Source organism: Brienomyrus brachyistius, unplaced genomic scaffold, assembly GCF_023856365.1.
Source record: "Brienomyrus brachyistius isolate T26 unplaced genomic scaffold, BBRACH_0.4 scaffold47, whole genome shotgun sequence".
NCBI lineage: Eukaryota > Metazoa > Chordata > Actinopteri > Osteoglossiformes > Mormyridae > Brienomyrus > Brienomyrus brachyistius.
The window spans coordinates 538096-559755 of record NW_026042322.1 but is presented as its reverse complement, the minus strand read 5'-3'; the positions used below and the strand labels follow the sequence as shown (position 1 = coordinate 559755).

The window sequence follows — 21660 nt, the reverse complement described above, 5'->3', positions numbered from 1 at the left end:
TCACTGCTCAAAGGACGCTTTTCTAAAGCACCAGTTACTGTACTTTTGGTACTTCAAGAAGGTACCAAAAAGTATGGTACTTCAAAGTGTTGCTTTTCCACTGATGCCAAAAACTGGTACTGGCGTCGAATGACATCACAAAGCCAGGTGGAGAATTTTGTACTGAATTTGAAAAATGGCTGTAGTAGGACTCGACCACAGGCAAGATTAATACCAACATTGGATGTTATACACATTCAATTTTTACACCTTTCCTTCAATTTGGTACCAATATTGTAACTGGAAGGAGTTTGTCTTGCTCAAACATTTTCATTCTGTCATAGGAAAAAAATCCTAGCAGGTTTTAACGATTATTCATTTTCAAGATTATCTAGTATATGTTTCAAAATCAGTTTAAAGTTTACCCTCGCTGTTTTTGCATGAGTGCTGCGTATTCTCTGAGACGTTTTAAATCACTCCTAGACAGGTTTGTGAGAAATTTATGTTGAAGCCTTTTGTTGTTTCATGATTACCCCAGTATTTATTACAGCAAAATCACATTGCAATATTTGAGAAATTTCCAATACCGTGCCGTCATAGATTATTATGCAGAATACTTTTATTTCTTGTTATTCTATCCTGATCTGTTTGTATCTGTTCTTCCGACCAGATCGCAATTAAAGCTTGTCGTTTTGTTCATGCACCCATCATTATTTATTTATTTACATCTGTGACGTAAAAAGCTCAATACTAATAAGCTGAAAGGAGCTATATCACTAATCGTAGCGGAGTTCCCTCCGTGCATGTATACTGGGACAAGGCCTAGTAAAGCTATGACCTTGGATACCTTCTTACCAGAGTACAGTGATTATTACTTTACCTTGGATTCCTCTTACCAGAGTACAGTGATTATTACTTTAGTTCCCTCTTCCCTGCTCTTTACCTTCCTCCCCCAGACAAGACCGCAGATGGGAGCTGGTCTCTGACCCTGACCCTGCTGTATCACTGCCCCCCCCCCCCCCCCCGCCCAAACAGAGAGGTGCTGTTGATCGCTCGCAGCCCCTGAGCACCAGGTCCTGATCACGCCTCGACTCCGGCTGTGTGGAGCCTCTGTCCACTCCACTGCCCCCCCCACCTCCTCCTGGGCGCTCCGGTTTCCTTCCGCAGTCCAGAGAAGTGTGAATCAAGGTTGTCATTGTAAAAAAGAACCCGCACCCCCACCCTCGACTCCCGCCAACAGCACCTGCCTTACCTCCAGCCGCTTTCGCTTCTCACCGGGGGGCCTGGATGGTTCTTTGCGCTCCAGCGGCTCTTTCAGACCCCTGAGTTGCACAGCCCCACCCCCCCCCCCCAGATCACACTCACCCCTCACCCCCCCCACCCTTACTAAAACCCCACATCTGAGCCTCTCTGTTGAAAAGGGCAGCTCTTCCCAGCTTAACGGGCAAATGCCGGACTGGGACGTTTCTCTTCAATCTGCGTCGCCTCTGCAAATATGAAAAGAGGGGTGTATAAGCCTGTTACTATGAAAGGGGATGGCAGAGTGAATCAGCGGGCGGGGGGGGCAGCCAGCCCCGAATCGATTCGACACAGCGGTCACTCACGGGCTCCCCGAAGTCACTGACGACTGCGGGGGGAGCGGTGCCGGTGCCAGCCCACTCCCAGCAGCTCCACCGCTGCCCGTCTGATCCCCTAAAGCTTTACGGAATTCCGGAATCACGTCCGCTGCGGAGCGGCTCTTTTGAAGTGCCGCCCGGAATTCTGCATGGGCCGCTACACCCAGGAGAAAGGGGAGTGCCCCCCCCCCATATTTTTGGGGGCTGTGTAGGCCACTTGTTCTCTCCTTCTCACCTTTGCAAACCCCTTTAGCATCACGATGTTACCTCGCCCCCCTGGCCGTCTACATGGGAAGTTAGTTAGCTTGATACCTAAAGCTTCTACTGGTTTTCTAATGGGTCATGACTTGGTTACAGGCATCCAGTCCTACTGGAAAAGGATGCCGTTTCGTTTGACTGTGTCCCCCAGTGCCAGGTGCCGTTTCGTTTGACTGTGCCCCCCAGTGCCAGTTCCGTTTCGTTTGACTGTGCCCCCCAGTGCCAGTTCCGTTTCGTTTGACTGTGTCCCCCAGTGCCAGTGCCATTTCGTTTGACTGTGTCCCCCAGTGCCAGTTCCGTTTCGTTTGACTGTGTCCCCCAGTGCCAGTGCCGTTTCGTTTGACTGTGTCCCCCAGTGCCAGTGCCGTTTCGTTTGACTGTGCCCCCCAGTGCCAGTGCCGTTTCGTTCGCCCCCCTCCTCCAGTGCCAGTGTCGTGTCGTTCGCCCCCCTCCTCCAGTGCCAGTGTCGTGTCGTTCGCCCCCCTCCTCCAGTGCCAGTGTCGTGTCGTTCGCCCCCCTCCTCCAGTGCCAGTGTCGTGTCGTTCGACCCCCTCCTCCAGTGCCAGTGTCGTGTCGTTCGCCCCCCCTCCTCCAGTGCCAGTGTCGTGTCGTTCGCCCCCCTCCTCCAGTGCCAGTGTCGTGTCGTTCGCCCCCCTCCTCCAGTGCCAGTGCTGTTTCGTTCGCCCCCTTTCTACCAGTGCTGTTCGCTCCTTATCTCAGGTATGCCGGTGAACACTGTGTTTAGTGTTTGTTTTTAATATCGTGAACTGGAACTTTAAAACTTAAAGCTGCAGTTTTGGCAAAAAGAGAGAAAAATGGCAGGCGTCCTTTTGAAGAAGCATGTTACGCACATCGAGCATATGGGATTATCCCTGGTGTCAGAGGAACCTTGTAGGGATCCTCATCTTAAATTTGGTCTGTACTGATCTATGCTATCTGGCCTGTTCTTCGGGATTAACCCAAAGTGAATGTAACACGTGCAGGTGACCCCCCCCCCGGGCCAAGGGGGTGTTAAACCCAAATCTGCTCTGGCTTCTATTGGGTCTGTTTCCAAGACGGCTGGGTCACTGTTTGCCAACAGTCTGTTTTCACAGGCGCATGGGGGGGACTCTCTTGTTTTTGTGGGACTGAGGGGGGGCCATCTCTGTTTTAGAGGATCGGTGCATGTTTTGTGTGTCTCTTCCCAACTGCTGTGCTAATTAGCATGTGTGGCATTTGGAGACAGAACATCTACCCCCCTCCTCGCACCCGCCACTGGCCCCGCCCCTCTGCCGGCACTGCATCCCTCCCCAGTCAAAGACGAGACCAGAGCTTAGAAGCAAATCCTTCCAGCTCTTATCTGCTCCCCACAGGAGAGCAAATGCGAGCTGAAGGCTGTTAAATTATGAGACGGGAGGGGATGGTATCGCTCAGCCAGCTAACACGCGCGTCCGGGCTGGGGGGCCAGCTAGAAATTGGCAGGTGGCCCCCTCCAATATATAAAAGGGGGGGGGGATTCTTAGGCGGGATAAGACGTGTTAAACAGACTTATTCTTGTCATTTTAGCAAGATTATATTCTGCCGTTTGACCTGCCTCTCGATGTGTTTTTATTAGTCCCAGGTCTCGTCCCATCAGTCCCGGCCTTGCTTTTGGTGTGCCTGCAGTGCATGCTGGGTAAATATCCTTAGCCTTTGACGTGGGTGTCGCTCCCAGTGGCTCTGAGTCCCAGGCGGTCGCTGGGTACCGGAGGGAAGTCAGCAGCAGCCCGGCATTTGACTCGCACGCGCCGTAGAGGCGGGCTGCGTTTTTCCGTACGTCCGGCTCGCAAGCCGTGCTGGGCTGCGGATTCTGGCTTTTTTTTTTTTTTCCCGGGTCAGTGGCTTCCCGGAGCCTGACGTCTTTAATCCCGCTGAAGTGCCCGGGCTTCTATAATCCTGCCATATGGCCCCCGGAGTGACAAAGGATGGATGTGCTCATTCGGGAATATCGGAATTAAGGGATCCAGGCAGGTTTGAATGAAGACGTCAGTCTCCTTCTGTGATGGATGAACCGAGCAGTGAAAAGACCAGCCGTGCGCGAGGGACGCGTGATTTAATAGTCTCTGAATAACTGTTGTGGGGGGGGGGGGGGGCTTGCTGGATTTCTGGTCTGGAATCCCAAACCTGATAGGCCTGCAGTTAACCCCCTTGACAGCCATGGCTCAGTCCCACCCCGCTGTTGGTGATACTGGTGGCGGCGCAAGTGACTAGTTACTAGTCCATCAGTACGCCCCCCCCCCCCCCCCCTCCTCCCCCTAGCATCGTGCTGTGAATTCGGCCAGCTGTTACCATGGCACTGGCAGGATCTGGGGGTGTGGATTTTAGCCCCCACGCTCTGCTCGAATGTTTCCTCTCTCGCATACCGAAGCTGTTAAATTCCCCCCCCACCCCCACCCCCTCACACACACACACACACACACACAACCCTCTCCCGCTGAAAGAATGTGAATCCTCCCCACCCTGCCACCCTATGCCAGCCTCTGTGGGATGTAGGGCGGGGGGGGGGGGGGGTTGGAATACAGGAGCTGATGTGATTGGCCTCGTTCAGCACGGGAGCGGCTGCAGGCTACGTTGAGCACCCCCGGCGCTGTAATTAAGTCTCGCGTTTGGCTTAATGACGGCCTTTGATCAGTGGCTGAAGCCCCCCCCCCCCCTTCTGAAACAAAGCCCAGCTGAAATGCTCGCCCTGGCCTAAGCCTCGACTCGCTCTCATGGCGCCAGCAGGATGTTGCACCATATAGGCTGACCTCTAAGCAGGTGACCTTACTGTCTCGACGGGTGGGAGGGGCCTAAGATTTGCTCGCACCCCATTCATGACGGCTTTCTGTGGGTGGGGCATTCTGCCCGGCCAATGCTGATAGACCTCTGATCTAATCAAACGTCCAGTTAATAGTTGAAATGATCGTGTGTGGGTTAGGGGTCAAGACGCTGGGCGCGTGATGGAATCCCAGACTCTGCAGAGTGATGTCACTTTGCAGAATGATGTCACCTTGCAGAGTGATGTCACCATTGGACTGTTGACTAAGCCCCTTAACCCCCAGTTCCTCCCAGGAACCGTCTGACCCTGCTTTCTCAAAAATGTCACTTTTTAAATAAAAACATCTGCTAAATAGGTGAAATGTAATTGAGTACTTACTCTGGAGCTGGGAATTGAACCTGGGACTATATGTACTCGTATTTATACGCTGTAGCTGCTCTCCATGCCGTTTGGTGGGGGTTTTAGGTACATTCTTTGGAGGGACTTTTTAATATGCCCCCTTCAGGAGTAGGTGTGGTAGTCGCTGGGCCGGTCTTTGACTGTCTCCCCTCCCTTTCTCTTCCAGTCCAACAAGGTGCCGGGGTGGTGCAGCCATCCCACGCCGTCCACCCACTGACACCCCCTCATCACGTACAGCGACGAGCACTTCGCTCCCGGGGCCGCACCTCGGGCCACCACCCCCAGGACGTCAACTCCAAACAAGGTAGGACTCTCTGCCGCCCCCTAATGGTGGAAGGCGGGAATGCGGAACCTGACATCCTGGTGAACCTGTTCTGGAAAACGAAGCTGGGAATGATCCTGGGGATATCCCTGCTCCTTTTTTGGATTGCGGGGGGCATGTTTTATGTGGTGTGGCTGTATTTCCTTCTCCTGGGGGGCAGCCTGGTTTATCAAGGAGCAGCGTAGTCTTGCCCTTTAACTTAGCAATGCATTTTTATTTATCTTACGCTTTCCTTGTGAGAGGTCAGGACAGTGTGTGCCAGGACAGGGTAGAGGGCCTTTCAAAGTGTGTGTGTGTGTGTGTGTGTGTGGTATGTGGGGGGGGGTGGTGGCCTTTGGCAGGCATTGCGACCGAAACTCAACTCCATATGTGTCCCGTACTCCCCCTACCCCCCCACCCTCGATTCCTGCTGATATTCAGCACGTAGCCACTTGAAAGCTGCAGATTGGACAGGATGCAATGGATTTGCAAAGTTTGTTTATATATATGTGTGTGTGTGTGTGTGAGAGAGAGAGAGACTTCATGGGGCCAAGTGTCACCACTTAATTTGTATCTAAACCCTTGGCTCTGTCTCCGCCCCCTCTCCGCTCCATTGGTCCATTCCAGTGAGTAGTTCAGGTGATGTCATCATTACCAGATTGCCCTCATCAGCAGCCGCCAAAGGCCGTCTCCATCCTACTGATGACGAGCATGTCCCTAAAAATGCCATTAATCCCCCGTGAAACGCACACTGAGCTTCCACCATGTCTCAGCGTCATGTGCACGTGTTAAGATGTTAAGAAGAAAAAATTAAAAACCCTTCTAGAAGCATTCGGTTTGGTACGAGTGTAGGGTGAATTTTACCGAAAGGCCCGAATGGATTATCCTGTTGTGGACTGTTACGTCTCGCGTTGGTAAACGGAGTTTGGGATAATCCTCTAACCGGAAAGCTAGCTTTTCCTCGACGCTGCCAAACCACGCAAATTTCTCAAAACGGAAAATGTGCCGAAAACAATGCGAGTGTGTGTTTTTTAAATTAACCGTACACGTTGAACTTGCTATTTAAATTTCAGATTTTTACAAAAACAGTACGTGAGCACTATGTATCCCTCAAACCACCGTCCAAGGAGGTAATGGCGACTGTAGATATTTTTGACTCAGAAACTATATTTGCTTTGTGTGTATTTTTTTTCAGTGTTTCTCCGCATTTATTTGTTGGATAATAAGATGGTTCGCTTATTGACTGTGCTCGAGTATTCCATGTCGCAGTGAGAGACGTTCTTGCTGTAGTGTTTAGGGGTTTTGATGTGGTGAGATGCAAAGCGGGGGGGGGGGAAGTGCCGTGATTCCAGCCAATCGGCTTTAAGATGAAGATGTACGTTGCTGAATCCCATATAGCAGCGTTTCCAAATCCGGTCCTCAGGGACCCACAGACAGTTCACGTTTTTGCAAAAATGTGGGCTTTCTGGCAGGGAGTTCGGAGGGAGCGAAAACATGGACTATCAGTGGGTGCTCGAGGACTGGATAGGTAAACATTGCCATGTACGGTGTTAGTGATTGACCTCTGGACCTTGAAGGAATATGGATGGGGCTTGGATGATCACAGTAGGCTTGGGCAGGAGGAATCGCATTGTTATAGTGACCCAGAAGCAAGCCTTAATTAATGGGGAATCCACCTTTTGAGAAGGTATAGAAACTGCCCTGTGGGCAGGGCCAGGGAAGAAGGGGGTGTGGCTTGTAATCGTCCCTTGAAGCCTAAGTTGGGTGTTGTGGTGGTTGAATACCGCCTGGTTGATGTATGTCAACGTCTGTTGCTCTGTGATGGTAAGCATGTCTGTTGCACATTGCGGCTTATCACATGTCGTCCTTGCTTGGGTTTTCAAATGCCAAAACACTTTAGGTCTGGGTTCATGACGAACATCGACATTCGGACTTCATTAGTGGTTTTAGGCTTTGCGCACTGATGGGTCCTCTCCTCCTCCCCCACCCCCCTCCCCCCACCCCTCCACACACAGGCATGCCAAGGCATCATCCAGGGCCTGACATCCCCAACTTCTACCCCTTGTCCCCGGGTGCAGTTGGCCAGATCACGCCTCCACTTGGATGGTGAGTCCTTCAGCTTTTTTTCTTGTGTCTGGCTGTTTCACTCGTCCAACTCCTCCATCCATGCAGGACTGCACCCTCCCCCCCCCTCCCCGAGCTTGGTCCGTGGCCCGGGCATCTGCACCCCATTACTGTGGCTTTGGACGACCACGGCCTGTTTAGTCAGGCACATGTCAGGCCGACCGCGCCGGTCATGACCATGCGTTCCCAGAAGCCCCCAGGTCGTCACAGACCCCCACTGTGCGGCTCTGGAGGGGGCGCTGTCCTTCCCGCAAGTCCCTGCTTGGAGTGCCCGCATGGATGGCTGGCATCTGGCTGGTGTGGGGTGTCACAAATGGCATTGCCACTCCAGAGGGATTTTGATTGGCCGACATACCTGGCCTTGGGCGAATCGGGGGGTGTCAATCTGTAGCTGACGCCTCAGATGCAAGTTTTTTGGAGCGTTTGGACACCCCTGTGTGTGGGAAATGAGGCCGGGGGCCTTGCCTTTTGGCTCCCCCATGGCGCTGTGGATCTGCATCGCCTGCTGTGCTGGGGACGACCGCCCCCCCCAAACAACCAGCTGACTGCTAACTCGCCTCCCGGGGAGTGCCAGTGTGGGTCCCAAAACAGTGGGAAACGCCTACGGGCTGTGCCCCAGCTGCCCCAGTGCATTCTGGGATGCAGCAGTCAGTAGACATTCTGCCTCCGTGGGAGGACAGAGGGCGAGGACCGCGCTGAATTTTTACGAGCAGTTAAATTCCTAGCGACTACGGCCCGACTTCCTCGATATCACAGAAGAGTAGGAAGGCCCTTGTGTGTGTTGTGTTTTTTCTTTTTCTTTGCCAGGGTTAAATTATGGCTGCCGTTTTCAGATGCACATGTGTTCCCTGCACACTCCCGAAAGCACGAGGCTCTGAAATGGCGACCAGGCGGCTCCACAGCCGCTTGTTTGAGGAGTGACACGGTTCATGTTTAATAGAGATTTATCATCCGCCACGGGTTGCTCTGTCAGACGGCGTACATGGGTCAGGCACGTCGGTGTTGTATGTGTGCTTTATCTTTATGAAACTCCTCCAGGTTTTCCCATCACATGGTTCCAGGCCCCCCCGGGCCCCACGCCACCGGCATCCCCCACCCTGCCATTGTGAACCCCCAGGTGAAGCATGAACCACAGCACGACGGTGAACTAATGCACATGTGAGTAGTTCTCCCTCCCCGCCCCCCCAACACCCTGTATGCATGTTCAGGTTTTCTACCCCACTCGCTCCAAACACCCCCTGTAGGGTTGCAGAAGGCATAGGGCTAGGGTTAGGATTAGGTTAGGGTTAGGATTAGGTTAGGGTTAGGATTAGGTTAGGGTTAGGGTTAGGTGGGAAAACATGGACAGCTGATGCAATGACACTATTGTACCACCCTCTGATAGGCTGGCAGCGGAGCTGATGGGGGCCAATCCTGATTCGATTGAAGCCCCATTGGCTGCCCGGGGTGGTTTTTGTGTGTGTTTCCCTTCCTCCCCCCCCCCGCGTATTATAACCCCGCCTCCCTATGTTGTTTCTGTAGGAAACCTCAGCATGAACAGAGAAAAGAGCAAGAGCCAAAGAGACCCCACATCAAGAAGCCACTGAACGCTTTCATGTTGTACATGAAGGAGATGCGGGCCAACGTGGTGGCCGAGTGCACGCTGAAGGAGAGCGCCGCAATCAACCAGATCCTGGGCCGGCGGGTGGGTGGTGGCCAACCCAGGAGGGGGCGGGGCCAGTTGGGAAGAGGGCGGGGTTAGTCCAGTGTTCCAGAGGATGAAATAAATGACCTGCAGCCATTGCAGGATAATGGTGACCATATTCGTCCTAAATATGGGGGCGTGGAACGGCTGAATGTATTTACTGCCCCCCTCAAAGCCGACGAGCCACAGAAAAGGGCATTTGCGGCCACGTGGAGTAATTGCTCACTGACATAGTTTTGTGGGGGGTTTGGGGTGGGGTGGGGGGGGGCGAGTTAAATTGGAACCAGTGTTTTGATATAAAATCAAAGTTTTCACTGCGTATGTTAATCTCTTCATCGCACCCCCACCCCCCCCCCCCCATACAAAACGCTTGGAAGTTAAAAAGGATTTTTACCAAAACACTCGCACACGTCTCTTTGGAGGGAACTTGAAAGTGCATGCCAGTAATTGAGTGGTTTTTCTCTCCCCCGCACGGAACAGTGGCACGCTTTATCTCGGGAAGAGCAGGCTAAGTATTATGAATTAGCCCGCAAGGAGCGACAGCTACATATGCAGCTCTACCCCGGTTGGTCCGCCAGGGACAATTATGTAAGTATGATCAGGACAGCCTGGCCGCTGAGAGGGTTTGTGTGCCGCTTGCTGTGTGTCTGCGTGCGCACGTATCTGCGTGCATGTGTGTCTGCGTGCGCGCGTGTCTGCGTGCGCGCGTGTCTGCGTGCGCGCGTGTCTGCGTGCGCGCGTGTGTGTGCGTGCGCGCGTGTGTGTGCGTGCGCGCGTGTGTGTGCGTGCGCGCGTGTGTGTGCGTGCGCGCGTGTGTGTGCGTGTGCCTGATTGCCGCTTCTCAAACGTGTGCCCCCAGCACTCATTCTCACTACACCACAGAAATGCGCCGTTTGAGGTGTTGATCTGCCCCCCCCTCCTCCAGCCCCCCCCCCCCCCCCCCCAGCCTTTGATCTGTCCTGGTGCCTTTGCCACATGCGAGGAGATTACGCAGATTTAACAGGAGCTCGTGGTACCTGGGGACCCTTGGATTCCCATTAACGCCGCCACTCTGGATGGGCGAGGAATGGGGCTGCTTTGTTCCTAGACGAGAGGATTTAACTTCAGGGAGGAAAAAGGTTGAAGTGTTATGCCGGTCCAATAATTAAGCGATAAGATGGTAACCCGGCTTGCGATTTAACCCTGAAAAGTCAGAGTTAAGTGGAAAATGCCCCCACCGTCAGTGACCACGTCACTGTGTACACAGTGGCCCCCTCCAGCACAGACGTAGCCCTGGTTGCTTACCTCGCTGGCGGCACAGATTACTTCGGGATTATCCCGGTTTTACTGCAAAGAAGTCCCGTCTCACTGGGAAGGAGGGGGCCCTGAGCAGTCTCCCTGGGGGGGGAGGACCGGTTGACACGGCAAACGGCGCCTTTGGTTTAGTGATGTGAGTGCTGGGGTCACACCTTAAGAGATCTCCCGGATATTCCGCAGGGTAAGAAGAAGAAGCGAAAGAGGGAAAAACTCCAGGAATCGACGTCAGGTAATTCCAGCGTTTTAATCCATTCCCACACTGGCTCCGTCGGCCCCCGCACCCCAACACCCCCAGACTTCAGAATTAGTCTGTGGAGAATCCAAGCCAGGAGGGGTCTGTCTCCCTGACCCCCGGGGCCCCCCGTTCTGCGCGCTCCTGCCTTTGACACACGGCGGGCAGCCTTGTGCGTTTGCGGTGCCCCTCTAAAAAGCTTATTAAAAGGTCCAATCTTCTGCAGGTACAGGCCAGAGAATGAAAACAGCTTACATCTGACCAATGTAAGAATCCCCGTTTACGTTTCTGTGTAGCGTCAGCAAGATGCTTTGTGGAAGGAGTGTGACGTATTTACAGGCTAATCTGGAAAGTCCCGCCTGTGTACTGTATATCAAACGGGGCTCACACAACGGGCCGGGCGTCCTGATAGGCCCGTGCCTGCACGCACCACACACCACACACACACACACACACACACTTGCATTGAAGCCATGGTTCTGTGACTTAGGATGTAACTCACTTCCTTCTGTTTTGTCCGATATGCTGTTTGGGTGTCGTCCCTGAACTACAGGCTGAAATTCCCATTGCAGTACGAACTACTGTCCCAACGAGAAGATAAATCCCATGCCTTTGTGTGGGGGTGCCTTACTTGTATTTTCCGGATGAATGGATTTTGAAACGCACTTGCGCCTCAACGCATTTCAGATGAGGATTATTATTCGTTTTTTTTTTTTTTCTTTCTTCTGGCAGATTTTTAGATTCCCACAAAGTCATTTTATTGCTGGGGAGCAGCAGCCCCCATTAGATGTAGGAGCGTAGCTGGTGCTGGTTTTAAGCACCCCCCCCCCCCGGCTGTATCGCCTCACATGGTCAGCACATGAGCCGGTACCAAGCCGCCGGGTCTCTGTTTCTCTGCCAGGATTCGCTCCCATGGTTCCGCTGCAGCTTCGCACCACGAAGAGAGACCATGTGGGGAATGACTGTGTGTGCGTGGGGGGGGGGGGGGGATTATGTTTATATTACATCGCGAGGACCGAATGTCCCCCACAATGTGATAGAAACCTGTTACTTTGACATTGTGGGGACCATTTCTCAGGTCTCTACAAAGATCTGTGAATGCAATCAAAAAACTAAAAACACTTCTATTTAGTTTGGTTATTTATGGTTAAGGTTAGGGCTGGGTGGGGGGTTAAGATCGTCATGAGGGGGTTCGACTGATGGGGGGGGGGGGTTCCCGGTGCAGTCTATATCTATCTGCCCCAAATGGGTTTATCTTTATGCTTTCAAGAAGCAGTGATTTTGTTTCCTTCTGATTCACATTTTTTCTTTAACTTTTAAATTAATGGCAAGCTGCCCCCGTTCCTCAGCTGGGAGCCCATCTGAGTGAGTGAGGTCTGGGACTGGGACGGCTAGTTTGGTGAGACACATCCCCGTGGATGTCTGCCTCCTCATCGGGGTACCTGGAGAGACGGGGTCATGGCCCCCTTCTGAAGCGCTGTGACAGCCTGAAGCTGATATCCGTAACGCAGAACATTGGAAAGCTGGGAAATTCCTCCATATATTTTGATCTCATGAGCGGGATAATCTTTGCTCAACTGATGACATTGTCAACACTGTACACTCACTCATCATGTGACCTCATACAACGTCAGCAATTGGCTCCTGGAAGTTTATTGCTGCCTCTCCATTGGTCGTCATTCTCCATGGAGATGGCAGTCTCCATTCAGTGGGCCCGTCTGGTTGGTTCTGGTCATGTCACGTGCTCTGCCATCGCCCCCCTCCTCCCACTTTCTTCATGTCGTGTTGTGGGCGTCGATCTTTATCTGCGTGAGACGTGTATGAGTCACCGTGTGTTTTCCAGGCAGGGGGGGGATAAGGTAACAATAGTGTCCCTTCAGCGCCTTTGTTGGGCCCGGGAATGGTCAGCCATCACAGAAGGGCGGATAGTTTCAGAGAGGGCCTTGCAGATGTCCTTGCATGCTGGTTCTGGCTGGTACCAGTCCAATTCGGATTCAGTTTGTGTTCCGGAGATGAGATGGATCTTAATGAGTTTTTCGGCGTAAAATGGACTTTAATGTAGCCTGGAGCTTCAGCGATGTCCCACGATGCACTGCTTCACTGCTTGTCTGTACCAGGTGGTGTCTCTGTATTTCCCCACCACACCCTGCTCCCCCTCCCCTCAAGGTCGGCTGACCCAGGGAGGCCCGTGAAGGAAGCACATGCGCTGCCGCCTATAAACTCAGGCCTCCATGGGGATAATGTGGGTGGGATCCCCAGAAACTCCGCCCCCTTCTGCTGGCCTATGCCAGCGGCACCTTTGAAGCACGACCACAGTGGAGGGACTGGCAGTGGGGCTCCCTGCACCGGCCTGGCCCCCAGCTAGGTCTGCCTGCCCGGGGAGCCTTCAGATGTGGCCGACTCCCCCCATCCCCCCTCCCCAGCAAATGCTTGTGGTTCTCTGAAGGGATCCTGATGTGACTCTTGCATGCTGCTTTTCTTGCGGGCCCACACTCCGCGGTGCCCCCTGACTCCCCAGAAAGCGCTGGAATCATCTGCCACTCATTACCGGAGGCCGAAAACCCTGAAAAACCTCGAAAAGCTTGTGGGTGCCATTTCCTCCCCGGAGCCGGTGCTACAGGCCCGGCTGACAGAGCGAATTAGGCGAGGTTTAAAAATACCGGCAGGTAGCGGCCACATCGCGCGTCTCCGCCACTCTGCTGTTCCGGGCTGACTGGAATCCGGTTAGCGCCGCGGCGGTGGCTGTGGGATGGTGAGTCGGGAAGGACGCGTTTCCACAAATCCTGCCCGATCTCCCCCACCGCGATCGGACCACGGCAAAAAAAATTGTCCCTCTGTCTGTATCTGCCACCCCAGCATGAAAAACCTATGGTAGTTAGGTTTGTTTGGGAGGGGGAGCCCATCCCGCTGCCTGTCAGAACAGAGTCTCACTGGCCTAGCCCTGCCCAGAGGGGGCCGGTGTAAGCGTGGCATGGGGGCCCGGCTCCACTGGCATTTCCGGAACATTCCTTTTCCGTTTGCCGTGCTTCCCGATTCGGCGTATCTTTCTCCGCTCACTTCCCCGTTTTGCTTATTTATAAGGTCGATATTTTTTTGGCCATATTTTTTTCTCTCTCTCTCTCTCTCTCTCTCTCTCTCTCTCTCTCTCTCTCTCTCTCTCTCTCTTTCTCTCTTTCTCTCTCCCTCCTTCCTCTCGGGGCTTGGAGGAGCAGCCCGGAGCTGCCGGGGGCCGGCGGCACTTTGATTTGCGCCGGGAGGTGAGGGCCGCGATCGGGGGCCCACGATCGGGGCCGCGCCAGTTATCTTAACCTCCCACACTTCAAAGGGGACCCGGCTGGCTGGGGAGGCGGGGGCCGTGGAGGCCGAGGCCGGGGGAGGGGTGGGGTGGGGGGGGGGGGGGGCAGTCGTGGGGGGCCGGGCGGCACTCGCAACAGAGCAGCATTTCATTTCCTGCACGTCCAGTCGGCATTCCTGAGCGCTAATGGTGGTTAGGGGGGAGGGGGGGCAGGGCCAGTCGCTCCTGAATCCCGGCGTTTGTGTGTGTGTGTGTGTGGGGGGGGGGGCTGGCAGAGACCTTGCCCGCTCCCCAGGCCCCCTTCCCGAACAGGAAGCCCTCCGCTTTTCATCTGGGGCTGTGAGGGAAAACTCCTCCCCAGGAAGGAGTGCTGGGAGCCGGAGGCCTTTGAAAAGGAGGGGGGGGGGAAGGTTAGGGCAGGGGAGGTAAATAAGAGCCAGAGGGCGTCTTCACCGGCGCGACCTCCCGCCCCGGCCCAGGGTCAGCTCCCCCCGGGCGAGCCAGCCCTGCTTCTCTGCTCTTTCATCCACATGTGGTAAAGTAGCCTGGGTGGGACAAAGTGGGGGTTTGAGGGTAGGCCTGTCTGGGGGCGGGGGGCACCGTGGCATATGCTCCAGGGTCTGGGTGGAGAGGTAGGCCTGGACTGTACCATTTAATACGGTGCCTCCACAGACAGGCATTTTGGGGTAAGGAAAGTCCAAAATCATTTAGCGTTTAAAATAATTTTCTGTCGCCGAAGTCCAGCCGTTGCCACTTTGTGTAGCGATGGGGGGGGGGGGGACGTCGGTGTGAGTGACCCAGGACTAATGGCCGTATTGTCCCCGTCATGCTCACATGCTCTGTTGCAGATCGCTTGGCCAATTAGGCCAATTTAAGGGCGACCCTGTGTGCTATTGCGGGGTCCCCATGTCCCCGTCTGGCGAGTGTGAGAAGCCAGTCTGAACGGCTCATTCAAACGCACTGCTGCTTATACCATTACAGGACAGATCAGGATCAGAAGCTGCTGGCTGCTCTCTGTAGCCACTCGGCACGTCCGTGTGCCTCTCAGTGACACTAACCAGTCTGACTCTGCTGACTAGTAGCTGTTGATGCCTGAATCGTCTTTCTGCCTGATGGTTTTTTTTCCCTGTGTGTCTTTTTTTCCGCCGTAGGAGGAAAGCGAAATGCGTTCTCCACGTGCAAAGCGAAGGCCACAGCTCTTGGTCCCCATTTAGAGATGGAAGCCTGTTAGTTCCGAACCCCCCCCCCCCCCCCCCCCCCCAAACCATTCCCCCTGGCCTCCCCACCACTATTCGCTTCCCAAAGACCCCCACGCCAAGCGACACACCACGCTCTACGGGGAGAAGAAACAGACAATCACAGCCGTAAAGACCTTTCTCTTACCGACCACGCAGAAATGCAAGCGATCGGTGGAGACCGACCCAAACCCCCCCCCCCCCACCCGCCACGGTCCTTCACGGTCCTTCACGGTCCTTCACGGTCCTTCACGGTCCCTTTCGTCCAGCGTCTGCACGGAGCACGACCCAGCAGTTTTGCCACGCAAACATTCCACCCCCTGTGTTACTCTTAAGTAATTCAGTTCATACCAATTCACCCCCCCCACTTCCCCGGTTGTTGGATGCACACCCACCTGAAAGAAGCTTCAGCACCACGTGGGGGTAAAACCCCAAAAGGTCTCCCCCGGACAGAACCTTTTTTTGTTATTGGACCAGTTGATGGCAGTTTTCCCCCCTCAATTTATGTTGAATGCTTTTGTATTTTGAATTTGGTTTTAATTTCTTGGTGTATATTTTCAGTGATCGTTTACTTATTTTAATTAACTGGTATATATAAGCTTTTAAGCCCCCCCCCCTCCTCAAAAAAGCATCTTGCAGAAATGAGACCTAAATAGGCTTCTACTGACTATTTGTACCAAATAGTGAGGCTTTTTCCTTCGGGTGTAGAAGAGAGCTTATCGTGTACATTTAACCCCCAGTCAGGATGCTTCAGTCTATCTGTATTTTTGGAGGCGAAATAAGGAATAAGACATTACATGCTTAAAACCTATATTTTATTGTTCAGAACAGACAAATGAAGCAAATATATATTTACCCAGCACTTGACATTTTCTTTTATTGTAATAATGTACTATGTCTTCTATTTCTGGTAGCTAATAGTGTGGTTTTTTGCCATGTTTATTTCATGCAAGTAATTCTGCAACTTCGTTTTGTTTTTTGTTTTTTTTAGTATACCAATGCATTCGATCTTGTTTTATTCTCATCGTCGTCTTGGTACAGCACTTTGCTGCCAAGTGGTTGCATTTGAACTGTGTTTTAACATGTTTTTTTTAAGAAAATAAAAGGCAGCATTGACTGATCCCGGATCTTTTGAAATGTGTTCATTTATAACTAATATCCGTACGTGAATAGATGCTCTGGTTATAATTTTGCCGGCACTGCCCCCTAGTGGCATGCAAAGGACACGCAGGATGCCACTACTTGTGCTTTTCTAAAGACAGTCCCGGATTGTCATTGAAAACTGCTCCACAGCATCTCCATAAAGACATGGTTGAGTCCCTTCCGCGGCATGGGCTGGTAAGTCACCATTTTTGGCGTTGTCCTCTTGCATTTTAACTTTAAAACAAAATTATTTCATGCTTTTACACTGTGCTTACACAGGACTCTGGGTAGCTTAGCTTCTTTAAAAAAAGGGGGAAAAAACCGCATTCGTCGAAAGATTTCTCTGACATATACGCCTGTTGTAGTAGCTACCTTATATTCCTGGATGTGCGATGAAAAGGCGTTTTAGAGAACTTTGTATAAAGGCAGGAGGGGGGTTCCCATTACGGCAATGCGATACCGGTAGGCTTCGCGGAGGTCATGCCCGAGGCCGGAGGCAGCGTCTCCCGTCTCCAGATCAAAGCGTTTTTCTGTATATATGTCAAAAAAGATAAGCGCGATAAGTTATTCAGATCATTTAGAGACACTGCTGATTGCGGCGCTCGCAGCTGGTAAGATACTTATTACACAGCAGAACCTGGATCAATCTGTTTTCAATGACAGAATAAATGATTGTGCGATACATAATTAGGTGAATGAAACGGAGAGAAAGTTCCAAGTACAGGGAGAACCCTGCAAATCGTGGGTACTGATGTTGAAGGAGGATTGTGGACTTGTTGGGTGGGTAGCCGTCGTACAGGGCAAGGCATCAAACGAAATGATCCGGTACATTACCCCCCAAAAAAAGGGGGCCTTTGAAACGCACACGGGTCTGCATCACCCTTCTATTAGCGACACTGACGCGGCATCTCTTTGAAACTCCTAAACGATAAAACGCCTTTTTAAGAAAGCAGTTTGTTCCTAATTGCCCAATATATTCATGTCTGCTGAAACGCACTTGTAAGACGAACATGGAGCCCAGCCACGTGGCCGTTTATCCTCCGTATTTACGATGGGTGCTGCACTTCTGCACGCCTTTAAAAACGATTTACCCCTTAAGTAATTCCAGGTCTACAACCGGAGAGACCTGTTCATATCATATTCTCCAGATGTCTTAAATGTTGCTGCAAATAGTTTCAAAAACGGGACATCGGAACCAGTCCGCTACAGGGTAACCGCGGACGCTAAATTCACTTACACCTTTTATTATGATTAGTTTTTAAGATAAACCTAAAGATTTATGTAATTCTTGCCATATCGCTGGAGCACTGGCGCCCCCTTGTGCACACTATGCGATCTGCATTCCCCTTTTGTCTGACCGACGCGTAAACACTGAAACCATGTCAAGACACAAACGTGAAGACACGGAAAACATTTTAAGAATGCCCTTTATTGGATTATACAATACGATTGTAAAAAGTTAAGCTGAGGGGCACAGTGATTGCATTGACAGTTTGTAGAGAACTTGAGATTAATTCAAGACCACACAGTACCTGAATTCTTACAAGTGTGAGAACCACACAGTCATCCATCAGAGTGGGAGGTGACCCACTCACCCCTGTTTACTACTTCTTCCTTGACAGGCTACATAGCCCAGGTTGTCCCTGGTTACTTATGCTTGTAGAATCCTTCTCCGGTCTTCTTTCCGAGTTTGACCTCTGCCACCAGCTTGTTCAGCATCGGGCTTGGAGCAAAAAGGGGATTTTCTGGGTCCATCGCATGCCAACCTAGAATTATAGCAATTATTACTCTGTCTGTTTGAATTGACATTGTAAAAATATTTACATTGATGCTAAAGCAAATCAGCTAAGGCAAATTTTAACCTAAGCCAGTAACCGGTTTACAATGCATGCCATGATAACCCAAAGCACATTACAGAACTGCAGAGCAAATGCTTGCCCACGATTCAGACCTACAACCTTCCGTCCACTGGTCAACGGCCTTAACACTCACCGTCGATGATGAATTTCGAGGTGTCCAATCCCACATAGTCAAGAAGCTCAAAGGGACCCATGGGATATCCAGCGCCCAGCTTCATAGCCATGTCTATGTCTTCTTTTGATCCGTGCCCTAGGAGAGTCAATTAGCCAGTGAGCTAGATAGTTAAGCTGAAATATGTAAAGCTATACTGCGACGCTATTCTGCCAATGTAAGCTCGTACATATTGCTACCGCAGCTAGCGTGGCGTAAATGCTAACTGCGAAAATTTCAAGCCAGCTCTCATATAACACGTGATCACTGTAACAGCGTCACACCTCTTTCGTGGAGTCGAATGGCCTCCATCATGTACGGTACAAGAAGTCGGTTCACCAAGAATCCTGGGGTATCCTAAACAAGGGGAACACGACTCGGTCCCATTCATATGCAACGGTTCTATTAGTATCTGCTGTTATTGGCGTTAAAACTCTTACCATGCAAGATACGGGATGTTTTCCCAAAGCTTTGCTGAAGTCATACAGAGCATCGAATGTCATCTGACTAGTCTGTGATGTTCTAATCACCTACAAACATCACGTCAGAAGGTGAGAATCATCAGCTGTGCTTCCCACTCGAAAACAAGCACAGAACACCAATCCTCTAGATGTTCTGCCATTGGAAAACATAACAAAATACCTCCACAAGCTTCATCATGGGAACAGGGTTGAAAAAATGGAGACCTCCAAATCGGTCCAGCCTCGTCGTGGTACTAGCGATGTCTGTGATGGGCAGCGATGATGTATTGCTTGCAAATATTGTGTGCCTGTCAATTGAAGGAAATGAGAGGTTCTGGAACTTTTCTGCATCCTGGGGACAATTTTTTTTGCACTATTAACACTAAACACTGAAATATTTGGCTGTTGGAGAACCGGAGGATAAGATGCTTGGCCTTTCAAATGTCAAACAGAAAAGCTTTGAGTTACTCTGGGGCAGCTTTGTCAAGTGAACTGAAGAGGCTCTGCTTGACTTTAAGATTCTCCACGATGGCTTCCACCACCAGGTCCGTGCTCCGCACCGCTGAGACTGCGTCGGTGTTCGTGGAAATGTTCTTCAGGACCTTCTGGAGAAACTCCGCTGCCGCCTGGAACACGATATAAACACACTTGTCATACACAAGCTGGACTGGCTACAGAGCAGTACTCGGAGACAGTAAGGTAGCAAATGTGTGATGATTGTTCCATCTCTCTATAGATATGCAGATATGATCATAAACTTATGGAAAACGGACCTCTGGCTTGTCTGCAAACTTCTTTTTGGCCACTCTCTTCAAGCTACCTTCGATTCCCTGGGCGGACTTCTTCAAGATATCTTCTGAGGTGTCCACCAACACTACAGAGTGTCCTGTACTTGCAGCAATCTGTGAACGAGAGCATTCAATATTCACATATTATTTTCCTTTATTCATCCTTGGCTTTATAGTACTTGGAGAGCACCTCCCGTGGTTCAGCATGACAGTGGGTCAGTAGCAGGCTCCGCTCCATTGGTGGTAAAAGGTGGTACCTGACATAGTGGTGTGCAATACTGCAAAATTTGCTATCGATCTGATACCAAGTAAATACTGGGCCAATACTGCCGACACCAATACTTTTCACTATAAAGGTAGCTTATGTACTTTATGGTTCAGTGGACTAACCGTGTGTGCCTGTAATCAGAAGGTCGCTGGTTCAAACCCACATCTGCTACAATTTTTGATTTCTACTGTTAGTCATGTGCATGTTAAAACAGAGGACAGATTTTAAGCAAAATGTATAGGCAAATTAAATATTTTTATTATTGTAATGAACTGAATTTGCAAACAGGAAAACTGCACAAAATTATTACTGGAGAATAACGTTTTAAAACATACATTCTTTCCTTCAGTCTGTGATTTGTGTTCAGAAACAATTATATCAAAATTTCTCCTTTTCATTGCACTTCTTGCTTTTCTTAAATAACGTGCACAAAACGATTACCGGAGAACAAATGTTTTAAAACTTAAATTCTCTTCAGTTAGTTTTTGTTCAGAAACAACAATAACTAAAATATTTCCCCACTTTCGTTACACTGCTGTTTATGTTAAGTTGGCACTACCCGACTGTCCTCTTGTATTCGGGAGTCTTGAAGTCGATGCACACTACATGACTGATGAGGGGGGTCACACACTACAAGATCTTTCACCAGAAGGAATTGCTGACGAGTCCATCTGGTCTCCAAACTGCGGTTTGCATACGAAAAACACACGGGTGATTGACAACCAGAAATCACAGTTCTAGTGTCAACACGCTACGAATTACGTTTACAAATAATCTAATCAAACAGGCACCACAACATCACAGAGCAGAAGAGCAAAGTGTGCATGCAAGAAGTGAAAGGAGCAATGTTTGCACAGATATGTCTACTTTTTGATGAAACGGGAGTAATGGACCGAAGCCAGAGTTAAAGCTAAAGTATCGATCCTATCACGCGAGTATCAATCCGATACCACTACCAACGTTGGTATCGATACTGTTGGTTCGATCCGCTCACCCCTAACCTGAAATGTACTACTGGGTGAACATGACGCAGTTGCAAACATTTTTGTGCTATTATTAAACGCGCACGATTAATGATCAAAGCTCTATCATATCCAGTTACTTTATGTTACCTTGAGCAAGCAACGCAGTGTTTTCCACTTTATGAACATGCACGGAAGTTGACATTTTATGCGTGTAACAAATTTTAACCACGGAAAGTTCATGTTAGTTACAGATTAACGACACTTGCCAGTTTGTCTGCGATCTATGTGAAAGGTCGCAGCCAGCTTTAACTATCGCCATGTTGACGGACATCGGGCAGCGCACAAGGTTTAACCTGAACTAACCAGATCGTCGGCGTCACGTGCCTAATTAGCTGGTTTGTGCACAGCGCTGGGGGGAGCTGCGGCTAACTGCTACGCAAATAACTAGCACTTACTGTGTAACAAGGCGAGCTAACCGGGTAAAGCGAAACGAGCCGGGAAGCTAATGCATGCAGTTTTATTTCCCGTTTATTTTCTGGTTTCTTGCTTTGGGTTTACCTGCGCTATACCCGCACCCATCAGACCACCTCCGATCACCGTGATGTGCTTGATAGCTGCATGCCGGGCGGCGCCGGAGGACAGGCACCGGATCAGGCAGTGAGTAGCGAAAGCCATGTCGAATCTGCGGCGCCAAGGCCCCGGCGTCCTGTGCATAAATAGCTGCTCGGCGGCGCGCCTCCTCCGGGGACGACGGGCGCGGGCTCTCGCTCACGTGGCCGCTCTTCCGGCGCGCCCCCGTGGCCTTTGACACACTTCGGCAGTCAAACGCA

General features: G+C 51.2%; 2 protein-coding genes across 2 annotated transcripts in view; one reads left to right on the top strand and one right to left on the bottom strand.

Moving 5' to 3' along the window:
* The window catches only part of lef1 (lymphoid enhancer-binding factor 1), a 30498-nt gene extending 15282 nt beyond the window's left edge, over positions 1-15216 (top strand). Inside the window, exons 4-12 of the mRNA XM_048999704.1 lie at positions 2414-2573; positions 5195-5332; positions 7345-7435; positions 8492-8611; positions 8975-9137; positions 9618-9725; positions 10614-10662; positions 10892-10932; positions 15112-15216. Of these exons, the coding sequence (XP_048855661.1) occupies positions 2414-2573; positions 5195-5332; positions 7345-7435; positions 8492-8611; positions 8975-9137; positions 9618-9725; positions 10614-10662; positions 10892-10926 (864 nt within the window). The 3' untranslated portion in view covers positions 10927-10932; positions 15112-15216. The remainder of the gene's footprint in view (positions 1-2413; positions 2574-5194; positions 5333-7344; positions 7436-8491; positions 8612-8974; positions 9138-9617; positions 9726-10613; positions 10663-10891; positions 10933-15111) is intronic.
* A 2531-nt stretch (positions 15217-17747) lies between these two features.
* Positions 17748-21587, bottom strand: hadh (hydroxyacyl-CoA dehydrogenase). The gene is made up of 8 exons (XM_048999795.1): positions 21389-21587; positions 19583-19711; positions 19278-19435; positions 18991-19117; positions 18789-18878; positions 18633-18705; positions 18331-18447; positions 17748-18104 (listed from the first exon to the last, which is right to left on the bottom strand). The coding sequence occupies exons 1-8, from the start codon at positions 21542-21544 to the stop codon at positions 17986-17988; spliced, it is 969 nt and encodes a 322-aa protein (XP_048855752.1). The 5' UTR covers positions 21545-21587; the 3' UTR covers positions 17748-17985.
* Between the last annotated feature and the right edge of the window lie 73 nt (positions 21588-21660).

Excerpts from the sequence above, each read along its gene's own strand:
- hadh (XM_048999795.1), bottom strand. The coding sequence starts at position 21,544 with ATGCACAGGACGCCGGGGCCTTGGCGCCGCAGATTCGACATGGCTTTC. Across the intron at positions 19,712-21,388 it reads TGGGTGCGGGTATAGCGCAG|ATTGCTGCAAGTACAGGACA; the intron begins GTAAACCCAAAG and ends TCTCGTTCACAG. Across the intron at positions 18,448-18,632 it reads CATTCGACTCCACGAAAGAG|GGCACGGATCAAAAGAAGAC; the intron begins GTGTGACGCTGT and ends TGACTCTCCTAG.